Genomic DNA, 26,485 nt, shown 5'->3' on the forward strand with positions numbered 1-26,485 from the left:
CCTCACTTCTGGGTCCTTATCCCCACCCCATCAGAGATCCTAAACTCGGCTGACCTTCAGGAGACACTAAGTGACATGTTCTCTCTCTCCAGAAACAAATGATCCACCCACCCTGGTCCCATGATGCATTAAATTCTCATGTTTCTTGGGTGTGTTGCTGATTTCTATTTCAAATTCTATTTCCCTATTAGACTACACTATTTTAGTTATGGGAGTTTTACTGTATATTTTACTGTTTATTGTGGGGGGGAGTCTGTTTTTTTTGTTTTTTTTTTTCATTTATTTTTATTAGTTGGAGGTTAATTACTTCACAACATTGCAGTGGGTTTTGTCATACATTGACATGGGAGTCTGTTTTAAAGACATATTTTATAAATTTCTTAGCTTTGTGTTCATTTTCTTACATGAAATGTACAAATTATATTTTCTTTTTCTAAGATCCCACATGGCTTACGGGATCCTGGTTTCCTAACCAGGGACTGAACTTGAGCCCTTGACAGAGAAGGCACTGAGTCTAATCACTAGACTGCCAGGGGTTCCCTGTACAACTATATTTTAAGTTGCAAAACAGAAATCTCATGGAGAAGAACTTCATTTAATTTACACGAATGTGAGGGTGAGTCACCTCATGTCTTTATCAGGTATATAGGTTTTCCCTTTCAGGAACATGGCATGTCTTTCCATTTATATCTAATCTAATGTTCTCTGGTCAAGTTTTAGACAAAGCTTGTTCTTTCTAGAAATTTTATAAGCTTTGTTGGGATTATTTTCCTGTCTGTTTTTAATGTATAAGAAAACTATCAATTTTTCTTCTCTTAGTGGTCAGCTCCCCTGTGCAACTATCCTGAGTTTCCTAGTTATTTCTCTTGGGCTCCCCGCAAAAAGACTACCTGTAAAGGCTTCTCTTTTCTAATGTTCCTAAGAGTTCTTGCTGCATTTTCTTACATAACTGTGCTTCCTGAGTAACACTAAAGAGTGGGGATGGATGTCAATCAGTGTTGTGCCCCACTGCAGTGGGTATAACTCTAGAAACAAGTTATTTCTTTACATTTGCTTTCCAAATAAAAAAAAATTATGAAAGAATTTGACTAAGAGAAAACCTGTAGTTACTAAGAAAGATTTAGAATGTCACAAAACAGAAATTGCTCTTAGGAATGACTAGCCACCACTACAACCCTCTGGTCAGAGCTCATGATGACAGAAGCTACATTATAATGCCACAGTCCAAGGCCAGCACATGGAAAAAATTAGGATGTCCACTCCTGTACCCTCACTAGAGGCTTTGTCATCAGAACCAAGGAGAGCTTCACTGACTGAGTCCTCAACTTCAGAGATGGCAGCCCCAGAAGTTACCACAAAGATCCGACATCCCTATTTCAGTCCTGGCCTCTCGGCTCCTAGTCTTGGTTGGAACTGCCTTCCAGGCTGTAAACAAGTCATGATTTAGATGCAAAAAAGTTGGGGTTTCAGCTTACTGGAAAACAGGGGTCATCATTTCCATTATAATTTTGTTTAAATGCCAGATTGCTCTGTGGAATGTTTTTGGAGATTACACTAAGGTTAATTGCATCTTCGCCAGCTAGAAATCCCTCACATCACTGGTATGAAAGTAGAGCAACTTTACTATACTTACAAGTTCCTCATGTCTTGGGACAGCTCATCACTGAAGCTTATTTCCACAGTTGGCTTCAGTTGGAACTGGTAATAGAGGAATTTCCATGAGTTATATAGGGAAAGGACACCCACACGGGATTTTACATTTTTTTCCAATAAGATTTTAGAAACCTGGTATCTGGTTTGGTTTCAGCACATTTTTTTCATTGAGCCTATAGAAACAAACAAAGCACTACACAGCATCAAGACTCTTTAATGAAAATGTATTTCACAGTAAACACAATGTACACGTCATGCAAATGAGGCATCACCACAATCACAATGGTGCTGTGAGGTATAACAGACTGCAAGAAAACAGACATTTAGCAAAACAGGGCTGTAAAAAAGATGGTGAGACATTTTTTGAAAGTCAGACCATGCTACCATTTTCTGTGTGCTTGTCATAAAAGGGATTTTCCCCAGATAGTCATCAAGATCCATGGCACTGTATTATTGGAGGCATGTATTTTATTTAGTATATACACCATACACAAACATACACCATTTCCGTAACTAATAGTCTTACACTGTAGCTGGTTTTAAGAGCACATGAACAAGATTACTACTGAGACTTCTTTGTACATTCTGGTTGCAAACTTCAGTCAGAATTATGGGTCTTTCCAAACTCTTTATTGTACAAGATAAAAAAAAGTTTTCAAAGAAGAAAAGGTTACTTTAATCTGAAAGTCACATTTCACCACAAGAAATGAAGAAAACGTACTGCTGCTGCTGTTGCTGCTAAGTCGCTTCAGTCGTGTCTGACTCTGTGCGACCCCATAGATGGCAGCCCACCAGGCTCCTCTGTCCCTGGGATTCTCCAGGCAAGAATACTAGAGTGGGTTGCCATTTCCTTCTCCAATAGAAAACATACTATTATATGGCAAAAAACGTGTGGAGTATACATACATTCTACCGTCATTTTCCCCTGTCCAGATGTTTTTATGTTCAAGTCTGTTATAGTGCCATTTTGGAGGCAGTGCAGGGCCCCTTGTCTCAGAGCACTATGCTTTTCATTTGTGCCTGGTTTTATTAGAGATGAACAAATAAACAAAAGGCCCAAGAGCCAAGAAGAAAACAGCAACATGAAAAGCAACCACCTGTGCAGGAGATGCACAAATCATTCAATCCAGAAGCCACCTGAAGGTCTGGAGTGACTATAGCTTGAAGGATTTAAAGGTGCAACATGAAAAGGTCCTTGCAAGATTCAGGTGCCCAAGTCTGGAGGAATATGCCTAAGAGAGCAGACAGTCTTCCATGCTGTTCAATGGCTTCCTTAACTCAGCCAGACTCACTCTGCTGGCCGCCCAAGGAGCAATGAGAAGCAACACATTTTGCAGGAGGCTAAGCTTAATAATATTAAATGTGGCTTCTTGATAGAAACTTCCAGCAAAGAAACCTCAGAGATGAGGGAAACCCTCCAGAATTTGTTCTCCTTCTACAGAGCCAGGGAGATATGCAGCCCAAGTTCAATATATGTTTAAATAGAGTCTGGGTAAATGTCTAGAATATTTACCAGAAAAGACATCTAAATGTTTATATGCTTCAAGTTTGGCGATAAGAATGGTTATAAGGTGATTTTTCAAGTCAAAATCACACGGGTTATTCAGAAGATCACTATGATAATAGAGGAGTACAGGAAGCGCTTTATCAGCAGCTAAAGATCATAAATAGAACCGTAACATGGAACTCTGCTAAAGCCCGAAAAGGCCACTGTCTCAAGCTTCTACCGAGAGTGGCCAGCGTTTGACATACTAATTAGGAATGCAGTTACATTTCAATTTAATAGTTTAGAATCCAGCAGTTAAAGACGACTGAGGTTTCTTCAGAGGGCCGGCAGCTCAGATTTGACTACCAGCAGCTTCACGGGTTCTCCAAACACCACCTGTGTCAATTCAAAACCAAAACCAGGTGAAACCAATGGAGAGACAATATTTTGCAATTTGTAGCATCTATTCTCTGTCACTAAAATGGTCATGCAGTGTGGGACTTTCTACCTTCTTAGTAACTACATTTCCTTGACTTATAGTACCTCTCAATGGAAGTGCTGCAGCATTTTGTGTAGGACTATTCTTTGGGGAGTGGGACCAAATTTTCTTCATGTGGGACTATCCTAAAACCTGCAGGATGTTTAATGTCACAAGTTTTGCTTTCCAAATGCCAGTGCTGCCTCCAGCCATTGTGACAACAACCCGCTCCAACACATTTACAGTGGGGGTGGTGCCACCTCTGGCTGAGAAGAATTTGCTAACTAGACTATATGATAAATGAAAATATACAAGGAATGTAAATAAATTATTTAGCCAAGATTTTTTTTTGGACAGGGATTTTGGACTTTTTTTAGTTAGAGAGGTAGGAAATAGATTTGAGGAGCCATGAACACTCTTCTAGGTTTTGTGGATTTTCTGGTCTTTATTTGATACTGAGGTAGGTGAACCAAAGGGTACCATGTACGCTAACAACAAAAGAAACCTCTCACTAAATATTAATCCATGTAACTGTCAGGGAAATAAAACACTCAGGTGAATTTTTTAAAGTGTCCAAGAAAAGTAGCTACTCTTCCAACCAGGGATATGGTTTATTTTAAAAACTACCTGTCACGCATTCCCTCTCATATGTGAAAAGGACCACAACTGCTTCCCCAAGAGCCAAGAGAACCAAACTCTAAAATGCACTGTCTGTAGTCAGTAGCTGAGGTCATGTAGAAATAAGCATTTGAGACACGGTGACCCCAGTCACGTGGCCTCCCCAACCTGTTTCCTTGTTTGAGAAATAGAAAGGTTGGACTAAGTCACATCAGTTATCAAAGCACTGTTATAGGAGTGGAATATCATAAAACAAGGTGACTTGTTGAGAATAGAAAATTTTTGTAACAGTCTAAAATGGGAGCAGCAATTAGTTATGAAAGGATCTGATGATAGATTCTGCTTTCATCATTCAAAACTAAGCCCCCAAATCTGAAGTAAAGCCAACAGGAGGTGATTATAACTACACACAAATTCAGAGTGCTTATAACCCATAAATGTAACTTACTCAAAGAAGAAGCTTCTAGAAACACTTTGGCAAGAAAAAAGGGCCAAAGGAAGGGAACAAAAGCTTCAGGGCACAAACTTCAGTTCTTCCCCCCTTGCCTCAGCTATGATCCAAGAACAGATGTTTGCTTTGAAAGAATCCAGAAGAAGTCAACACAACAGCAAATCACTTGGCCCAACACTCACCAATGCATATGAGTGATTCTAGATAGAATGTAGGATATCACTGAATAAAACTGGCGGGGGGAATTCTTTTGTCTCTAAAAAGTTGCTACTTGAGACAGATGGCTGGTCAAACTTTTAGCCAGTGCCTCTACACACACTGCCCCAAACAGCAGGGGTGAGCACAAGGGGTGTGGTGATGAAGGCTCTTGTCTGAAGGATTCATTTGAAATCCATCTCAATTCTTGTGTGTGCTGCAATATATACCATGAATTCACATTTATATTTGTGCTTTTTAAATAAAATTGACCATCCAGGAGGCTGAGTGATGTTTATCTTATCTTCAAAAACCCAGGTTGAAGAGTTACAGATTTAGACTGTCATCAAAAGACTGTACCTTTCATTAAAGAGATGTTGTATTTGTCAACAGAAGGTGTTCAGAGTATTTTCTTGGCCAGGACTGTTAAATCCTTCGATCAGGTTTTTGTTACAGTCATCCAGGCTGAGATTTTCACTGGATCTCTTGGGGAAAATGGGGGGGCCAGTGAAATCTAAGAGATCTTGAAGTGCTCGGGCATTACCAGTTCCATTTTGGTCCAGAGATACCCCAGGAATCATTTCACTCACTGGTGAAAATTCTGGGATAGAGATAAGCTCTTCTTTTGAAACAGGACTGGAGGGCAGAGGGAGAGAGGGAAGGAGAGAGAGATGGAGAGATAGAGAGACAGACAGACAAAACTATTAATTCTACTTGTCATATTTTGTTATACTACTCTTCTTTCCTAGAGAAGACGGATTTAGAGCCAGAGTTTGTGTGTAACGCATTATAAAAGATACAGGTTAGTTCAAGTCTGAGACACTGACAGAAATGAAGCCCCCAGGAATGAGAACAGGGAAGTGGATTTGAGACAGGAGGGAAGGGGCAGCGCACAAGCTTTAAAAGAATGACATAACCCTTGAGGATACGACAAAAACTGGTTAGAACTGATTAGGCCCAAGATGGTGGAAGACTGGACATCCACAAGACCTTGGGCCTCATTATATGCTCACTGTAATACATTAGTATACGATAACTGACACACACGAAGATGCCATGACAGTTCAGAGAAGTTACATGGTGTGTCAACCATAGGCCTAGCTCAGATGAGCACTGGGCTGGGATGTGAAGCCCCCTCACCAGGGGTCTTTCTGAACAGCCAGAGTAGGGCTGCTGTCAGGTTTGTCTGTTTTGTTTTTTTTTTTTTTCCTCCTCCGTAAGAGCTGGGAGAAGAATCTAGAAAAACTAGCTGAACTGCAGAAGCTCAGATGATCTGTCTCCCTCACACTGAATATAGTTAAAGCGAAGCAGCTGACCTAACACCACTTCCGGTGGCTGAAGCCTGGGCAAACTGTTTCATTACTGGGAATGCCTGCCCCATTTCCACCATGACCATGTCCATTCCCGGGATTTTATCAGCTGGTCAGAGCATGGGGAGGACAGAATGGTGCCATAAGCTTGGGCGCTGCCCCCAGGAGTCACCCTTCTCCAAATACAGAGGTAGACACAGTAAGAATGCAGCACACACACAAAACACCTTCATTTCCTTGAAACCTGGCCAGTTCCAGGTCTCGTCCAGTTCCCTCACCCAGAGGGAGAAAAAATAAGCACAACTGCCTCAACGTGGCATGGGGTGGGTGGGTGGGTAGGTATTGTGTTATCCTTTACGATGCCTCAGCAGTTCCCACCTACTGGAGGGGACAGAGTGGCACCAATCAGGGGAAGTCTCCCCAGACAGTGGCAGGTGGTGGCAAGGGCTGAGGAGGTCCTGTTATCAGACTGCTCAGGACTCGCTCTACTGGGGACAGGGCAGCTGGGCTCTGTGCTTTCACATTATGTGGCTTGAGGCCAGCTGTGATATTTACAATCAGTGTGCCCTGGGAAAGGCCCTGCTCCCCAACCCCTCACCCTAGACCGAGGCTGAGAATTCACAGGAAGGAGAGAAGGGTAAGCTGCAGCAGGCTGGAGCTATGGCAGAGCTTGTGCAAAATCCTGGCATTCCCTCCTGAACACAGAGAAGACCCCTACTCCAGTCTCTGGCCCAAGCCCAGGCTGACTGAGCGTTCCTTTTGTTGGGGAATAATTTGCCAGGTGATATTATCCAAAACACACCAGTTAAGAATTCCTTAAGTTGTTAGGATCTGAAAGCAAATCAGTTCCTTTATCAAGTCTCCAATGACAAGTCTATTTAAACATGAGACACTGGACACAGTGGGTGGGCCCTTTTGGTGCCCCACCCAGATCCCCTTTACCTGTGGTTGTGCCCATCCTCCAGCTGCTATGAACTCACAGCTGACATGCTTCCTCTGGACAACTGCCTTGACTGATGGATGCGTCCCCACCCCAGATTCTCCACAGTCAACAGCTGATGAACACAGTGCCATGAAGGCCCCATCTTTATCACAGTCAGAGCCCTCTCTGGTGGAAGACCATCCTGCAGAGCTCCATGAGACCAGCTGAGACTGCATCCTTGCTTAGTGACTTCCCCTGCCCAATCCTGCTTCCCTCCCACTCCCTTCTCCTGAGAGCTCTCCTCTGCTAAAATCCATGCCCCAGAATCCCTGTTCCGGGTTCTGCTTCTAGGGAACTCAACCCAAAATACGGATATTACTTATACCATGGTTAGCTTTCCTGAATAGCAACTGCATCTATTTTAGGTGTGTACAAAGATTTGGGGGTGGAAAAGATGAAGAAATTAACTAAGGGATGGTGGAGGTATCTGGGGAAGAGATGAGGCTCAAATGCAAAAGCAATGTAGTTACCTCATATCCATAGACTGAACTTCTTCAGTTGAATCATCCAGACTGTTTGATTTCCCATCAAGGGCATCCAGATGAACAAGTCCCTCAACTGGTTTAAGTTCATCAGTGAAAACATCTTGAGGGAAAGTTTCTGGGGCAGCATGTTCCACAACATTTACTTCCTGGCAGGTATTCAATACACTGATTTCTGATAGAGAACACAAAGTCATTCCATCAGTCATAAAATATACCAATGAAATAACATGGGGAATATCTGTGTAGGCAATTAATCCTCTGCTTTACCAATGACACAACATGTTTTGTAAAAAGAATTCCAGGCAGTCACCTTCATACCAGGAAGAGAAGACAAATGACATCATCTGTGTTTGTGCAGGGCTCATGGCCCACTCTCCCCACTTCATGGATCACAGCTCTGTTGTGGTGAAGGGGCTTGTGTAACTCAATGAAGCCATGAGCTATGCCATGCAGGGCCACTCAAGACGGACAGATCATAGTGGGGAGTTCTGACAAAACATGGTCCACTGAAGGAGGAAATGGCAACTCACTCCAGTATTCTGCCTTGAGAACCACATGGACAGTATGAAAAGGCAAAAAGATATGACACCAGAAGATGAGTCCCTCAGGTCAGAAGGTGTCCAATATGCTACTGGGGAAGAGTGGAGGGCAATTACTAACAGCTCCAGAAAGAATGGAGCAACTGGGCCAAAGCAGGAACAATGCTCAGTTGTGGATATGTCTGGTGGTGCAAGTTAAGTCTGATGCTTTAAAGAACAATATCACATAGGAACCTGGAATGTTAGGTCCATGAATCAAGGTAAATCGGATGTGCTCAAGCAGGAGATGGCAAGACTGAACATCAACATCTTAGGAATCAGGGAACTAAATGGACGGGAATGGCAAATTTAATTCATTAAATTAATGAATTAATTAATTTACTGTGGGCAAGAATTCCTTAGAAGAAATGAAAGAGTGCTCACAGTCAACAATGCAGTCCTAAATGCAGTACTTGGGTGCAATCTCAAAAGTGACAGAATAAGCTAGTCTCGTTTCCATGGCAAATGATTCAACATCACAGTAATCTGAGTTTATACTTCAATCACTGATGCTGAACAAGCTTAAGTTGACCAGTTCTATGAAGATCTACAATACATTCTAGGACTAACACCAAAAAAATATTTCCTTTTCATCGTAGGGGATGGGGATGCAAAAGTAGGAAGTCAAGAGATACCCAGAATAACAGGTAAGTTTGGTCTTAAAGAGTACAAAATGAAGCAGGGCAAAAGCTAACAGAGTTTTGTCATGAGAACACGCTGGTCATAGCAAACACACTCTTCCAACAACCCAACTCTATACACATGGACATCTCCAGATGTCAATACTGAAATTGGATTGACTATGTTCTTTGCAGCTGCTGAAGATGGAGAAGCTCTATACAGGCAGCAAAAACAAGACCGGAAGTTGACTGTGGCTCAGATCATGGGCTCCTTATTATAAAATTCAGGCACAAAGTAAAGAAAGTAGGGGAAACCACTAGGCCATTTAGGTATTTGACCTAAGTCAAATCCCTTATGATTACACAGGGGAGGTGACAAATAGATTCAAGGGATTAGATCTGGTAGACAGAGTGCCTGGAGAACTATGGATAGAAGTTCATAATATTGTACAGGAGGTGGTGACCAAAACCATCCCCCCAAAAAAGTAATACAAGAAAGGTCAAATGGTTGTCTGAGGAGGCTTTACAAATAGCTGAGAAAAGAAGAGAAGGAAAGCCAAGGGAGAAAGGGAAAGATACACCTAAATGAATGCAGAGTTCCAGGGAATAGCAAGGAGAGATAAGAAGGTTTTCTTAAACGAGCAATACAAAGAAGGAGTGAAAACAACAGAATGGGAGAAACTAGAGATATCTTTAAGAAAACTGGAGATATCAAGGGAATACTTCATGCAAGGATGTGCATGATAAAGGGCAGAAACAGTAAGGACCTAACAGAAGCAGAAGAGATTCAGAAGTGGCAAGAATAGACAGAATAACTATGTAAGCAAGGTCTTAATGACCCAGATAACCACGATAGTGCAGTCACTCATCTAGAGCCGGACATCCTGGAATGTAAAGTCAAGTGGGCCTTAGGAAACATTACTATGAACAAAGCTAGTGGAGGTGATGTAATTCCAATGAGCTATTTCAAATCCTAAAAGATGATGCTGTTAAAGTGCTGCACTCAATATGTCAGTAAATTTGGAAAACTCAGCAGTGGCCACAAGATTGGAAAAGGGGAGTTTTCATTCCCCACAGAAGGGCAATGCCAAAGAATGTTCAACTACTGTACAATTGCATTTGTTTCACATGTTCGGAAGATTATGCTCAAAACCCTTCAAATTAGGCTTCAGCAGTACATGAACTGAGAACTTCCAGATGTACAAGCTGAGTTTCGAAGAGGCAGAAAAACCTGAGATCAAAATGCCAACATTCGTTCGATCATGGAGAAAGCAATGGAATGCCAGAACAACATCTACTTCTGCTTCACTGACTATGCTAAAGCCTTTGACTGTGTGGATCACAACAAACTGTGGAAAATTCTTGCTTGTTGCTTGTTGGAAAGAAAGCTATGACAAACCTAGACAGCATGTTAAAAAGAACAGACATCACTTTGCCAACAAAGGTCCATCTAGTCAAAGCTGTGGTTTTTCCAGTAGTCATGGATTGATGTGAGAGTTGGACCATAAAAACGGCTGAGCGCCAAAGAATTGGTGCTTTTGAATTGTGAAGCTGGAGAAGACTCTTGAGAGCTCCTTGGAGTGTAAAATCTGTCAATCCTAAAGGAAATCAATCATCCCTGAATATTCATTGGAAGGACTGATGCTGAAGCTGAATCTCCAATACTTTGGCCACCTGATGTGAAGAGCCGACCCGCTGGAAAGGACCCTGATGATGGGAAAATTTGAAGGCAAAAGGAGAAAAGGGTGGCAGAAGATGAAATCATTAGATATCATCACTGACTCAATGGGCATGAATTTGAGCAAACTCCAGGAGATAGTGGAAGACAGAGGAGTTTGGCATGTTACAGTCTGTGGGGTTGCAACATCGGACACAACTTAGTGACTGAACAACAACATGACTCACCCAGGAAACTTGATGTCATATCCTATTCAGGTCCCCAGGCTCTTGAGCCACAAGGCAAAAGAGAAATGTGAAGAGTGACTCTGAGATGGACATATGTTTTCTGACTCTGGCTGCCATGAAACCTGAGGAGCTTTAAGAATCCATGACAGAAAAGAGCTGGACTATCCAGAAGTCTCGAAGGCAGGAGAAACTGCTGTAGAACAACAGAGTCAGTTCTTTACAGAACGTGACCAGCAATTAAGCCCTCTGGAAAGCAGCCTAGCCAGCAGATGGCCCGGCTCTGGTGCTGGGGTTATTAGAGTAACTGAGGGACCTACTGGTTTTCAAGTGGACCTGTAGAGATGGGAACTCCCCCCGGGGTGGGGTTGTGGGGAGAAGTACACAGGCTCCTGGCAGCGATAACGCTCTTCAGACCCATAGGTGCTAGTTCCCTACAAGGAACACCGTGAGCCCTCACTTTCTGAAACGAAGAACCCAAGAACCAGATCCCACACTCACCTATTTTGTTAGGGACCACGGGTTCTGCCTTATTTTCCACACACAGAGCAGACTGAAGCTCCACTTTTGGGTCGTCTTTCTGAAAACACACAGAGGGAAGGTAGGCTTTATGTACCAAGACAAATGCTTTTGAAAAGCATCAGGGGATATTTGGAACCATGCTGAGCCATCTGTCTGTTCCATGGTAATTCTTTGAATTTTCTGAGTGTATTATAAATCAGCTGTGTTTCCCATAGTAATATGCCACCATTCTCTTTTTTTTATCTGTGGACTACAGTGCTTCTCCCTGCATCCCTACCTCCACTTCTCCGAGGAAATTTTTATTACCACCCCATCCCAGAAACTCCTCTCTTAGACTCCTCTTTCCTTTTAGACACCAACAGTCTTCTTAATCTAGCCAGGAACAAAGCAGGAAGAACCTATTTTTTTCCTGGCTAATGCTCTCTGAGACCTACAACATCACTGAATATATTCTACCATTATGTTCTTCTCAGTACATGAATTATGAAAATGGCATTCGGAATGCCTACCTTCACTTCCAAAGACGCATCACTCTTTCTTGTTCTCTTCATAATTTCATCTATTCTCTGGAAATCAAAAAGAAACAGGTAAGAGAACTACACCAAAAAAGATGTCCTTTTCATCATAGGGGACTGGAATGCAAAAGAAGGAAGTCAAGAGATACCTGGAATAACAAATAAGTTTGGCCTTGGAAAACAAAATGAAGCAGGGCAAAGGCTAACAGAGTTTTGCCAAGAGAGTGCAAACACCCTCTTCCAACAACACAAGAGATGACTCTACACATGGACATCACCAGATAGTCAATACCAAAATCAGATTGATTACATTCTTTGCATTGAAGATGGAGAAGCTCTATACAGTTAGCAAAAACAAGACTGGGAGCTGACTGTGGCTCAGATTATGAACTCCTTATTACAAAATTCAGACTTAAATTGAAGAAAGTAGGGAAAACCACTAGGCAATTCTGGTATAACCTAAATCAAATCCCTTATGGTTATACAGTGGAAGTGACAAATAGATATAAGGGATTAGATCTGATAGACAGAGTATATGGAGAACTATGGACGGAGGTTCATGACATTGTACAGGAGGCAGTGATCAAAACCATCCTCGAGAAAAAGAAATGCAAAAAGGAAAAATGGTTGTCTGAGGAGGCCTTACATATAGCTGAGAAAAGAAGAGAAGTGAAAGGCAAAGGAAAAAAGGAAAGATAAACCCACCTGAATGCAGAGTTCCAAAGAATAGCAAGGAGAGATAAGCAAGCCTTCATCAGGGATCAATGCAAAGAAATAGGGGAAAACAATAGAATGGGAAAGACTAGAGATCTCTTCAAAAAAATTAGAGATACCAAGGGAACATTTCATGCAAAGATGGGCACAATAAAGGACAGAAATGGTATGGACGTAACAGAAGCAGAAGATATTAAGAAGAGGTGGCAAGAATACACAGAAGAACTATACAAAAAGATCTTAATGACCCAGATAACCACAATGGTATGATCACTCACCTAGTGCCAGACATCCTGGAATGCAAAGTCAAGTGGGCCTTTGGAAGCATCATTATGAACAAAGCTAGTGGAGGTGATGGAATTTCATCTGAGCTATTTCAAATCCTAAAAGATTATGATATGAATGTGCTGCACTCAATATGCCAGCAAATTTGGAAAACTCAGCAGTGGCCAGAGGACTGGAATACTCATTCAGTGGCCACTAAACGAAAAAGGTCAGTTTTCATTCCAATCCCAAAGAAGGGCAATACCAAAGAATGTTTAAACTACTGCACAACTGCACTCATTTCACATGCTAGCAAAGTAATGCTCAAAATTCTCCAAGCTAGGCTTCAACAGTATGTGAACTGAGAACTTCCAGATGTTCAAGCTGGATTTAGAAAAGGCAGAGGAACCAGAGATCAAATTGCCAACATCCGCTGGATCATAGAAAAAAGAGAATTCCAGAAAAACATCTACTTCTGCTTTATTGACTATGCCAAAGTCTTTGACTCTGTGGATCACAAGAAACTGTGGAAAATTCTTAAAGAGATGGGAATACCAGATCACCTTACCTGCCTCCTGTGAAACCTGTATGCAGGTTAAGAAGCAACAGTCAGAACTGGACATGGAACAAAACCGGCTGGTTCAAAATTGGGAATGGAGTACCTCAAGGCTGTATATTGTCACCCTGCTTACTTAACTTATATGCAGAGTACATCATGAGAAATGCCAGGCTGAATAAAGCACAAGCTGGAATCAAGATTGCCAGCAGAAATGTCAATAACCTCAGATATGCAGGTGATAATACCGTTATGGCAGAAAGTGAAGAGGAACTGAAGAGCCTCTTGATGAAAGTGAAAGAGGATAGTGAAAAAGCTGGCTGAAAACTCAACATTCAAAAAACTAAGATCATATACACAATGGAATACTACTCAGCCATTAAAAAGAATACATTTGAATCAATTCTAATGAGATGGATAAAACTGGAGCCCATTATACAGAGTGAAGTAAGCTAAAAAGATAAACACCAATACAGTATACTAATGCATATATATGGAATTTAGAAAGATGGTAATGATAACCCTATATGCAAGACAGAAAAAGAGACACAGATGTATAGAACAGACTTTTGGACTCTATGGGAGAAGGCAAGGGTGGGATGATCTGAGAGAACAACATTGAAACATGTATACTATCAAGTGTGAAACAGATTGCCAGTCCAGGTTGGATGCATGAGACAAGTGCTCGGGGCTGGTGCACTGGGATGACCCAGAGGGATGGGATGGGGAGGGAGGTGGGAAGGGGGTTCAGGATGGGGAACACATGTAAATCCATGGCTGATTCATGTCAATGTATGGCAAAAACCACTACAATACTGTAAAGTAATTAGCCTCCAACTAATAAAAATAAATGGGAAAAAAAAAAACTAAGATCATGGCATCAGGTCCTACCACTTCATGGCAAATAGATGGGAAACAATGGAAACAGTGACAGACTTTATTTTCTTGGGCACCAAAATCACTGTGGATGGTTACTGCAGCCATGAAATTAAGAGATACTTGCTCCTTGGAAGGAAAACTATGACAAACCTAGACAAACCTATGACTAATCTAGTGTATTAAAAAGTAGAGACAAAAAAAAAAGTAGAGACATAACTTTTTTTAAAGGTCCATATAGTCAAAGCTATGGTTTTTCCAGTAGTCATGTATGGATGTGAGAGTTGGACCATATAAACAAGACTGAGTGCTGAAGAATTGATGCTTTTGAACTGTGGTGTTGGAGAAGACTCTTGAGAGTCCCTTGGACTGCAAGGAGATTCAACCAGTCCATCCTAAAGGAAATCAGTCCTGAATATCCATTGGAAGGATTGATGCTGCAGCTCCAATATCTTGGCCACCTGATGAGAAGAGCCTACTCATTAGAAAAGACCCTGATGCTAGGAAAGACTGAAGGTAGGAGGAGAAGGGCATGACAGAGGATGAGATGGTTAGATGGCATCACCAACTCAATGGACGAGTTTGCTCAAGCTCTAGGAGATGGTAAAGGACAGAGAAGCCTGGGATGGTAAAGGACAGAGAAGCCTGGCATGCTGCAGTCCACGAGGTTGCAGAGTCAGACACGACTGAGTGACTGAACAACAACAAAGAGGACTACAAGACCAAAAACAGATGCAAGTATCTGGGTCTGTATGCAATTTCACATTTCTCAGAGAACTCATAAAAGAGAAATCTTAGCACAGGATAATGTGTATAGAAAGTGCTTCCATTGGTTTTACAGATAAATACCTCTGCCATATGAACAAGGTCAAATGCTTAAGAAGTGAACTAGTAAGTATCTAGAATCAATCATTTATATCCCATCTTTCTCCTTCCTCTCTTTAGCTAGAATTCCACAAATCACTACCTGTCATTCAAGAGGACCACCCAACAGAAACCCTAGCTGAAGAGCAGGAGAGGAGGCCACAAACTGGGTACCACCTTAAACCCAACTTCACCCATAATTACATTAAATGTAAATGGTCTAAACATACCAATGAAAAAACAGAAACTGTCAAACTTGATTTAAATAACAAATCCTGACTCTATGCTATTTATAGATGTGTGTGCCCAGTCATGTTTGACTCTGCAACCCCAAGGACTGTAGCCCACCAGGCTCTTTCATCCATGGAATTTTCCAGGCAAGAATACTGCAGTGGGTTGTCACTGCCTTCTCCAGTGCTGTTTATAAGGGAAACATTTTATAAGAACACACGTAGGTTCAAAGTAAAAAAATTCATCATGCAGGTGCTAATCATAAAAAGATTGACAAAGTAGAATTTAAGACAAAAAGTATTACTAGAGATAAAGAAGGAATATTTCATAATGATATAAGGGTCAATTCAACAGGAAAACTTAATAACTTGAAGTATAAATTCACCTAACAGTACAGCTTCAAAATATATGAAAACAAAAATGTATAGAACTGGAAGGAGTAATGCACAAATCCATAATCACAGATGACATTTTCAATACCCATCTCTCAGTAAATGAAAGAACAAGATGACAGAAAACTCATAAAGATACAGAAGAGTTGAATAGTATGATCAATGAATTCAACCTAAATAGCAATTCTAAGAGCACTGCACTCAATGACTGCAGAACATAACTAGACTCCCTTCCTCATCCTAAGTATGCCTAATCCCTTAGCCCTCACCTTCTTCCTCTCCAACCGCTCCTGCTCCATCTGTAGCATGATCTGTTCTCTTTTCAGACGCATTTGTTTAGCTGCCTCCTGGGCCTTTGCTTCTGCTGCTTCCTTCTGGTAGAAACATAGAAACCAAGGTATAGGCATTGCTAAGCTTAAGAAAACACTAGTTAATTCTCTGGGGTTTGCACTTGTTCCTCCATCTCATCATCTACCCAAAGTGGGTGCTGCTCCAATATTCAATGTGAATTTTTACAGCCTGCCCTATGACACAGCAGACATGGTTGGGTCTCACTCATATGACCTCAGTCCACCATGCAAATCACCTGCAGACATTCTGTATACAAGGTCAAGGTCTTTTTGTGTCTGAGGGCAGTCTCTGACCCTGAAGTATGCATGTGGTTAGGAGTTTCAGGAAGTTACTTTCAACCACAAGGGGCAGGAGTTGGAAGATAAATAATCTAGTTTCCTCACCCCTCCAAAGGGTAATTCTAAGGCATATTCCATAGTCTCCTAGAGTTCCACAGCAAACAAGTTCCAGATGCCCACAGTAACCCACTCACCAGCGTGCTTACATTGGCTTTCTTCTCACTCCCCTACCAGCTTCCTAGGATCATCTCCCAAATAAACTACTGACACTCAAATTCTTATCCAGGGTCTGCCTTTGGGAGAACCAAAACTGACATATAACAAACGTTGCCACTTCACTTGTGTTGCCCAAAGTAACTCAAATCTATTAACTAGTTCAGTTAAAGAAAACGCTTCAAGGAAACATTGTAAGTCATTCAAATTTAACTAATTTTACCTAATACTAAGGCCCTTAAGGAAGTCTATATAAAGACTTGCACAGTACCTGCTTTACAATCATGGCTTTTTCCTGCTTTTCTTTTTCTTGTTTTTCCTTTTCTTGCTCTTCTTTCAACAGCAGCGCCTCCTTGGCCTTCCGCTTTGCCTCCTCTGCCACCTTCCTTTTCTCTTCCTCCTCTTGCTGCTTCTTTTCCTCTTCCTGTTTATGGGCTTCCTCTAGGCGAAGTCTTTCTTCCTCTGCCTTTCTTTTCAATTCCTCTCTCTCCAGTCTTTTGAGAATAGAACTATTGTTACAAGATAATGATGACATGCCCAAAAGACAAACCACCAAGAACTCTGTGCTAACAGTAGAGCATGATGTATGCGTGACTCGGTCATAGACACATGCATGTGAATTACCATCCACTTAAGAAAATAACCCATCCTTCCCAGAAAGCCACTCCAGTCCATACAGTTACCCAAAAAATATTAACCAGGGTTGACTTCAAATTCTGTGATACCAAGAGTACTAATGTATTGATTTGTGAAAGCCTGTAATGAAGAGACAGATGTTCCCTAGTCAATTTACAAATGATCACAGCCCCATCATTCTTATTCAATGACAATTGTTTAAAAACTGAGAATAAATATTTAAAACCAACTTAAGCTAGAAAAAAAACTAGAAATCTTTCAATGGCTACATCTGTGCCAGACAGCAAATTAAGAACAGTGACTAGGAGGTCAAAAAGTTCACTTTGATTCTAATTAGTATGTGACTTCTGGAGTAGCAAATGGAAGGAAATGCTCAACAGAAACCTGACATTTAATACAGAAATTAGAGCATCTATTTTCCATTTATTTTGTCATTCTTAAAAAAAATTAAGCTTTTATTCTTTGCTAAATGAAAATTAACTGGCATTTAGACATTTTTAACCCACAGATGAATGGTTGGTGATGTAACAATAAAGAGATCTAAGCAGTGAGGGAAAATTCTGATTAGTCTTAAGTGCTTATTTTTACATTTCTAACGTTCTTCCTGCTCATGTGTCATTTTCCTCATCTATGAAAAACTGTAGGTAACTATACTCATTTTGCAGTCAATTACTGACTGGCAATGTACTACATGGGCAAGACCAAGACTGCATTCTGACTGTGCCACCTGCTGTGTGACCCTTCCTAGGAAAACCACTCAACATTTATGATGCCCATTCAAAACAAAAGGAATAGCAACTTACCAGTGATACCTGCTTCCAAATAAAGATAATTTCTATAAATCTGTATGTTTTTTAGAAATAACCTCTCTTTGGAAGCATGTAGCACTGACTTACTGGGGTGCTGGTATGTTACTATAAAAGATCAAGACTTATAAAGAACACCCTTGCATCCTAATGGTTGGCTTTAGAAATCACAAAAGCTGCAGTGTCTAAAAGCTGGAACAACTGAAATTATGAACAAATATTCTGGAGAACTTTGGAGAAGAGCATTATGGGGCCTACTCAGAAAGAAACTCACCAGTTCTTAGATTCCACAATGAAAGACTAGGATGCCCAACACAGGATTATAAAAACCAGATGTATCCATAACAAAATCTCTCCCAAGGTTAATCAGAGCACTATTTCAGTTTTTCTCTCTCTTTTAAAGAGCCAGTTGTGACTGTCTCAGAGAAGTTAATACACAAAGGATATGTTGTATATAAATTAACACACAAGCTACTTAATCCTTCTCTTCATCTTCTGGATCTGAAAAGTCGCTGTTTCTTCCATTTTACCATGACTTCCAAGGTGCCGGATGCATACCCATGAGTAAGTAACACATTCTCTTAGCCCCTAGGTCTCCATAATCCTCCTCATCACTCAGAACACAAATTCCTCCCCAAAGGCCCATCAACCCCTAAAATTCCATCCATTTAACCACATTCTGCTTCCCCCAAAGTAGGGAAGAACTGGCTTCTCCTGTGTGAAACCAAGAATCTCAAAATCCTCTGCAAGAATAAACATTCTTTCTCTCCCTGTTTAACGACTCAAGAGAACATGGCTGTGGTCATTTCTCCAGCACTCCTCTGCTACAGGCAGCCCCACCCTGCCACTCTTGCCAGCATTACTGGGTTTCCTCCAGAGTTCACCAGACCCACATGTAGTTCTGTCACCCTCTCCCATCCTTGTTCCTGTCACCCATGCCAAACCCTCCCCACTTCCTCACCAGGTAGCAAGTACCAGAAAACTCTGCATTGCAGTCACCATTCAGTGGATGCATCTCTTATCCCCAGCCACTGGGGAGGGTCTTCTGTATAAGGACTCCCATCTCTCAGCCTCCAGCCCCCTCTCGCCCCACCTTCTCACATTTGCACCATATCCTTGCTACATGTTCAATCTCTAGATGACTATGTGGGTTTCACTATTCTCTCTTCCTTACATGCTTAAAAGTTTTCATTTAAAAAAGCTAAACCTTCAATGCCCTAACCTTCACCTTTCTTGATCTGCTCTCAGCTGTCACCCACCGCCTTCTCTCCTGACCAGCGCTGGGCAGTGCTGTGCATCTGCTCCCTCTTCTCTCAGGGTCCCCACGCTGCTCAGCTACTCCAGAGCATCTGTGGGAGGGCATGGGGGCCACTCTGGACCCTCCTGGGTTGTCAACACTGGTTACAGTAAGGCCCACACAAGGCTGACTCGTCGTCTCTCCCTGGGCCTCAGCCATCACACCGGCCACTCATCCTCAGCTCCCAGATCCTAGGGGATCAGTCTTCCACATACTCCTTATTTGATCTTACTTGATGGCATCATCAACCACTTTATAGAGAAGACTGGTGCCACCTAATCTGAGTTTCCTTGAACTTCATTCCTCTATGGCATTCCTGCTCAGATAATGTCCTTTTTTTCTGCTTAGATGCAAAGGATTACACATGCCACCACTTGTGTTGTTAATTCCACATCTTCCTGCACCTAAACACCTTCCACTGTCTCCCTCTCTTCCTTTCACTGTTTCCTCCTTCCACACCGACCTTCCCACAGTCTGCAAAACACTCGGGTCTCCTGAACAACTCTCCTCGGTGACCTCTCCCTTGCCTTCCACTGACATTCATGGCCTCCACCCTCTCACCTCTGTCAAGCTACTCATGTCTCCACCCTGCTCCATTTCTCCAGCTCTGACCCCAACAGCCCACCACCCAGAGGCTCAGCCGACAAGCTGCCAGGGCTGCTAGGTGCCAGGACCTCTGCTGGCATCACTGACCCAGCTGACTCTTGCACGGACACAGAGCTGCAGCCTGGCCGTGTGACCCTGCTGGCAGGGGCTGTCTAACTTATCCACTTGGGCCCTCAGCAGCTATTTTAACTTCTTAACATGACTTGTTTTGGTATCCCAGTGAGATTTCTTTGCTCCTAGTTTCTGGCACTGCCTTCCCACTTTCTTGGCACAACGTCAAGAATCCTGATGTACACCTTGGGCCATTCATGAGCCCCGGGGCTGTGCCTGTTCTGATGCTCCCAGCAGAGCCCTACAGTCACTGCTAACAGGGACTGGACCAGCGTGTGTTCTCCTCCCAGGCCCAGCTGTCTGGATACCCTGTCAGTCCTTCTGCTCTGAGCAGACTCATCCCTAACTTGTATGGCGTCTCCCTCACCAGTTTGTGACAATGATTGGGTTTCCACAGTTTGGCGCAAGTATCTTTAATTTTCTCTATATTCTCTCATCTGGCAACTACATTTCTGTGGCTTCGACTACTGACTCTAAGCACAAAACAGGCATGAGGATGATCTTAATCCAGGAGCTGTCCCCTGTGTTCCAGCCCTTAGTTTTCTGGTACTGTACTTTCTCACTCCCACGTGGTGCTAGCAAAGCTTCATATTCTGGTAAGAGGAGGGAAAATTGGTCTTGAGTCAAGAGTATTGCCCTCATTTTCACCTAAACCCTAGGCTTCAAAGTCATTTTTAATCACCTGGATATTTTGCAGGCACCTTAAACTCGGTTTATCTGAAATCAAATGGATTATTTTTATCCCCTAAAATCAATTCCTTCTATCCTTCATCTGTCATTGGGTGTCATCTGCCATCTGCCCCCTAAGTCCTTAGAGTCAAACCTTAGCATCGACTATGAATCGGCCCATTTCTGCTTAAGTCGTCCTCATTCCTCCGGCTCCACCACACAAGCACAGCCTTCTCAACCCATAACCGCCCTGGCTTCTCAGCTGTGTGTGTCTTTCTCCTCTCTACCTTCCCTGTTCGTTTACTGAGAACCAGCACCAGTAAGCCAAAAACTGCATCCCAGCCTTTTAAGGTGCTTGGTGTGGGAAGCGTTCCTGTGGACTAATGGAGGAGGCTATGTGACCAGGTGAGCAGCTCGGCTGGGGGGCTGAAGAGTAGGAGAGATCTGCTGTCTCCCAGGGACAGGGCTGGAAAGGGTGCAGAGGTGGAGCAAGGCTTGACCTGATGGAGAACAGAAAATATGTCTGGTGAGAAGGAGCCCGAGGCTGCAGAAGGCAGAGTGAAAGCAGATGTGGAGGCGTGGAGCCGTGTGCTCCACGGAGTGGAGGAGTGAGTGGGGTCCAGGTCATGGCCGGCCATGAAGGTCCATTGATGGGTTTGGACGGCACCTGTGGACAGAGGAGTCACTGGATTGTTGAAGGACAGGAACAGGACAGTGTCACTTATTTGAGAAGAGGCGTTGGGGACATAGTGTGGACAGTAGATGAGTTCTAGGAGACCTACAATAGAGATCTGGGCGCATATAGACACAGCTCCAGTGAGAGGTCACAGGGGGCCAGAGCTCAGGAGGAGACGAGGGCAGAAGGGCCTGGAGGGAAGAGAGATGAAGAGAAGATGACTATACTAGAGGCAGCTGAGACAGACCTGACGGGATGGGATGCTAAGGAAGGAGAGAGGAGAATTCAGAGCTGGCTCTGACACTTCTGATTGCGGGTGCCTGGGGAGGTGGAGGACAGAGCTTGTGAAACGGAAAGGAAGGCTGGGAGAAAGTAAGGTCTATTTTGGAAATGCTCAATTTGAGGTACATGTGGGATACACTGAAAGAAAGGCATAAAGCAGTTGGACATACTGCCTCCAATAGTGCTATCCAATAGAACTTTGTGGTGAGGGAAACGTTCTAGAGATTGGTGCTGTGCGATATAGCAGTCAGTAGCCATGTAGCTGCTGAGCACTTGAACTGTGGCTGTTGGGCTAAGGAACCCAATGGGACTCCAGTTGAGTGTACTTCCCTGTCGGGGCCGCCTGGGGCTAGAGGTGGTGGTACCGGGCAGCACAGGTTCAGGCAGCATCAATACCCGTGTGGATTCAGTGCCTCCCTTGTACCAGAACGCACGGAGGGTTTACAGAGCAAGATGAAATTGGATTCAGAAACAGATGGTAAAACAAGGCAAAGAAAAGGTGAGGGTAGAAAGAGAGATGAGAACAGAGTTGGGTTAGCACCCCAAATGTTGAGCATGAGGATGCTGAATGAAATGTGAGCCCCAAACACTGGAAGCCAGAGGACACCAGCAGCATGACGAGGGCATGGGGCAGGACAGGAGGAAGCAGTGCTGCTCAGGAAGGGCTTCTCAGGTGAAGCCGGCCAAAGAGTAGGGGCTGGGGGGCGGGGGACAGAGGAGAATGAGGAGAGGACAGAGAAGCAAGACCAATGAAGAAATGATTAGGAATCTGGCAATTAGGAAGAACTGTGAGTATAAGGTTTGAAGACTCTGAGGGTGAGTAGAGAAAATAAACTCAGGGATTTTTTGAGGAGCCGTGCTGTGAAGGAAATGCAGGAGGGTGCTGGCTGGAAGGCAGATGGCTGCACCTGCCCCAGAACAAGCTACAGGCATGCAACTCATCTGCTCAGGGCCTGCACAGGCCCTGGCCTATCACTGGAGGTCCTGCGACTCAGCTTCCTCTCCTGGGACCTCCCTTCACATACCCTGTGGTCCATGCAACTCAGCCCAAGCACACTACCTAACAAAAAGACCTGCTGCTGTTGCCCAAAAGCTTTGAGGTGGGGAAATCATCAGAAAACTCCAGAATTTGAAGAAGGGACCAGTCAGATGTTCCCCCACCAGCCTTAAAAAAATAAATAAATCAGCAAAAGCATAATGAGAGACCATGAAAGACTTGTCAAGGTCGCTTACAGATCAAGAGTATTCTATCACTCTAAACTTAGTGCCAGTCGTGAAGTACTACAGCATGGTGGGCTTCCTGTTATGTTAATTCTTTCAATAGCAGTGGACTGCACTCTGTGACTATCCTAAGAGCTTCCTATATCAACTAATGATAAAATTTACCTTGTCCTTCAACATGCATTTCTCTCTGAATACTAAGACTAGAAAAGACAGAACTGTCTGTATTTTGACCAAGTGCTCCGGGGATAAATGAAGTGGTTCTCAAACTCTGGTGAAATACTGAGGCAGGACACAGCCTGGCCTGTGGATTTTTACTGCAAGCCTTAACAGACTGTGATACCCTCCAAAGTTTAGGGACCACTGCCAAGACATCTTCTGTCCTGCTCTAGGATAGAGTCCCTGTAACCTTGTGTCTCATGGAATATGAGGGTGGCTTCTGCCCCATCAATAGGTGTCTGCTCAACCCTCCTCTCTCTTATCTGGGGATGCGAGTTAGGATAACTGGAGGCGGGGAGGGGACACGATTTAGGAAGCAGAATCAAGATGTTTACGTCTTGGCATCTCCAGTCTTTTCAAGGAGAATCTCATTCTATAAACAAAACTCAAACTCTACTCATAGTTCTGCGAGGCCTGGCTGGTGCTAGAGTCCAGGCTGAGAACAGGGGCTGTCTGTAACATTGAGATTCAGGAGTTGGGCATTTACAGCGGTCTGAAAAGGTCTGAGCACTACCCATACTTGTCTTGTTTTTCCTTCTCCAGACGTTCCTGCTCCTCCTGTTCCTTCTGCAGCCGGGCCTGTCGTCTCTTTTCAGACAGGATCTTTGTGGCCTCTCCTGCATCAGTGGTGCCCGCTGTGGACTTCCCTGAGGCTGCGTCGGAGGAAAAGATCAAGGGAAATGAAATCATGACTGCACTCACATGGCAGCTGCCACTTGGAATTGAAAAAGCCAACCCAGTGGGTGACGGGAAATGCTGATGGGACCAGCACAATCAGCCACCGAGCAGAGGCTGCCATGGGCTGGCTGGGACCCTGGATGCATTCCACCGTGGAGGGCAGTGGAAAGGCGAGGAGGAGAGATGGGTCACCAGCAAGCCCCATGGCAGCCTCCACCACTGCACCTGTTTGGGTGAACTCACCATGGCTGTCACAGAAGCTTAGAGGACTACAGGGAGCCCCTCTCTGTGGGAAGGGCATAACCTGACTGAACATGGCTCAGCACCCCCCGGGGCTTCCACAGCCAGAAGCAGTGTTAGTCCCTCGGTCTCCTCTGCCAGGAGACACTCAGGAGAGCAAGGGGAAGGACTGGGCAATGTGCCAGCCGAGAAAGCAGCACCAGGGCATGGAGTCGTCTCTGGGAAAAATCCCCGTCTTTCCCCCAAACCCGAGGCTCCTGTGGGGATGGACTCAGTGGAAGAACCAGTTGTGCAAGGAGGGCCTACCTCTGCTGCCCTTGGCCTTCCCTGCCATGGCCTCGTGCTTCTCCTGCTTCTCAGTGGCCTGCCTGTCTGCCACGTGCTTCTCTGGGGCCTCCTCCTTGGGTGAGCTGGCTGCCTCCTGAGTCAGGGTACCTTCCTTCTCCTTGTTGCTCTTCTCTTTGTCTGCTTTCTTCTTGGGTGTCTCCTGGCCAGAAAAGCTGGGGAGGCGGTACTTCATCGGAGACCCTGGGTATGGCGGCTTTGTGTTCTTTGGAGACTGCGGATATGCTTTTGAAGTTGCCCTGGAAAACCAAAACCACGCCATAAGATGATTACTGGGCCTGACCACAGAACCCTCTGTTCCGAAGACATCTGATTCCAAAAAGCTGAACAATTTCATCCTTCAAGAGGAACAAATGTAAGGAGGAGCACACACTCAGCAGTCCCTGAAGTACTATCACCCTAACAGGACTGTATGGTACCTATAAGACACCCCCGACAGAAGGGACAAAGTTTTAGGAAGCCCAGCTGATGACATCATGTCCTGATTTCACTTAAGTTTGATGACAACATGAGAATAAAGTGTTAGGCATTTCCCCACCTCCTTTTTTAAATGAACACCAAGGTTGGATTTGGCTTCAGCATATGGCAATGAATGAGCCCAGTCCTATTTTTTTCTAATTATGGCAAAATACACACAACATGAACTGTACCATCTTAACCACTTTAAAGTGTACAGTTCAGTGGCATTAAGTCCATTCACACTATAGTGCAACCACCCTTCCACTGTTCACCTCCAGAACGCTGTACTTTTTAAACACTAACTCCATATTCTCACCTCTCTCCAGCCCCTGGGAAACCACTTTACACTTTCCATGTAATTTGACTATTCCATGTACCTCACAGAAGTGGAGTCATACAGTAAAAAAAAAATCACCTTTGCTAAGGTATAACTGACATCTGGTTCCTTTTCAAGTTCTGAGGAACAAAGTCAGTGAAGAGGTGGGGAGAGGGAGTGTCTTTTTCAAGGCTCTCAAGGTTTAAAAGAATCTCTCCAGCTACTGGGAAGATGCAAAATGTGAGAACAAGCCCATATCCACCCAGGGAAATACAGTTTTGTTAAAATATAGGACCTTGTCTTACATCTGTTGGAAGAAGGTCCATTACAGGTGTCCTAGCCAAGTCTGGCTCCTGGTGAGCTCTGGTTGCTGATGACATGGGTAACAGCCTAGATTCAGTTGCTGAGTATACCCAGAAGTTCACATATACTGCGGTGACATTTGTACAGAGTACTTTTAGGAGAACATAAAGTACTCTGCTGACAAATTACAAATTGTCACTCTCAATCCTGTAGCAGGTTGAACAACATGAAACTGCTAATATTCAACCATTGTGACCTATAAAAATGGCAAGTCAACATAATGTTAAAAGCCAATTTCTCACCAGAGACCTAAAGAGTTACCTAATCAGATACTAGTGGTAAGGAAAAAACAAGATCGGATCAATATTAAACTTGGTCTTGAGCTGGAAAATAATCCTCAAGGGGTATGTGGACTGGAAAAGATGCAGGCCAGTTTTTAACTGATGCTCTCATGGTAAAAGGCAAACTCTGGCTGTTGAAGAGAACACTTTTTCTCAGTCCGTGCCAGGCTGAGGGCTGCACAGTGACCCAAAGAATGTGACTTAAAAGTGACCTGAATTTTTAAAATTCAGATGTTTCAGCATCAACCATTTTACAGATATGGAATCCATCCAGATCCCACTTCCATGGTGAACTGTACACCCCTCTCTGGCAGTCCACCCCCTAGCTGGACCAGTGTGAGACCAGAAAGGATCACTTCATACTAGCCATACCAACTTCCCTTGCGCCAACATCCTGTTAGGTGTGGAGTCACCCAGAACCCCCTGATACCTTGTCCACATGTGGATGGTGCTTTCCCTCTGCAGACTGTCCTGCCTCAGTCCTGGGGCTCAGCTGACTCAGGCCCCACCATTCCCAGGGCATCTCTTGACAACCAGGCGTTTCCTTCCACATGCACTATATACCCCTGATTTTCTAATTCTGTTCCTAGACACCAACCAAATAAAGGCCAGGTAAAGAATCCTCTTGCCCCCTCCATATACATATGCATATGTACCAGGGTTTCTCAACCTTGCCATGACATTTAGGCTAGATCTTTCTTTCTGGGGGGCCATTCTGAGCACTGTTTAGCAGCATCCCTGGCCTC

At 43.7% G+C, this 26,485-nt stretch overlaps 1 protein-coding gene across 8 annotated transcripts in view; it reads right to left on the bottom strand.

Moving 5' to 3' along the window:
* Window positions 1-1,853: 1,853 nt before the first annotated feature.
* The window catches only part of MAP7D2 (MAP7 domain containing 2), a 96,978-nt gene continuing 72,346 nt past the window's right edge, over window positions 1,854-26,485 (bottom strand). For 7 of the 8 annotated variants that reach the window (XM_043460000.1, XM_043460008.1, XM_043460001.1 and 4 more), the window contains 8 exons: window positions 24,282-24,559; window positions 23,578-23,710; window positions 16,806-17,028; window positions 15,962-16,066; window positions 11,790-11,846; window positions 11,260-11,338; window positions 7,644-7,830; window positions 5,246-5,517 (listed from right to left, as the gene is read on the bottom strand). In XM_043460000.1, the coding sequence (XP_043315935.1) occupies window positions 5,268-5,517; window positions 7,644-7,830; window positions 11,260-11,338; window positions 11,790-11,846; window positions 15,962-16,066; window positions 16,806-17,028; window positions 23,578-23,710; window positions 24,282-24,559 (1,312 nt within the window). In that variant the 3' untranslated portion in view covers window positions 5,246-5,267. Of the gene's footprint in view, window positions 3,536-5,245; window positions 5,518-7,643; window positions 7,831-11,259; window positions 11,339-11,789; window positions 11,847-15,961; window positions 16,067-16,805; window positions 17,029-23,577; window positions 23,711-24,281; window positions 24,560-26,485 lie in introns of those variants that run through there. The other variant, XM_043460007.1, reaches the window with a different exon arrangement.

Source organism: Cervus canadensis, chromosome X, assembly GCF_019320065.1.
Source record: "Cervus canadensis isolate Bull #8, Minnesota chromosome X, ASM1932006v1, whole genome shotgun sequence".
NCBI classification, from domain to species: Eukaryota; Metazoa; Chordata; class Mammalia; order Artiodactyla; family Cervidae; genus Cervus; species Cervus canadensis.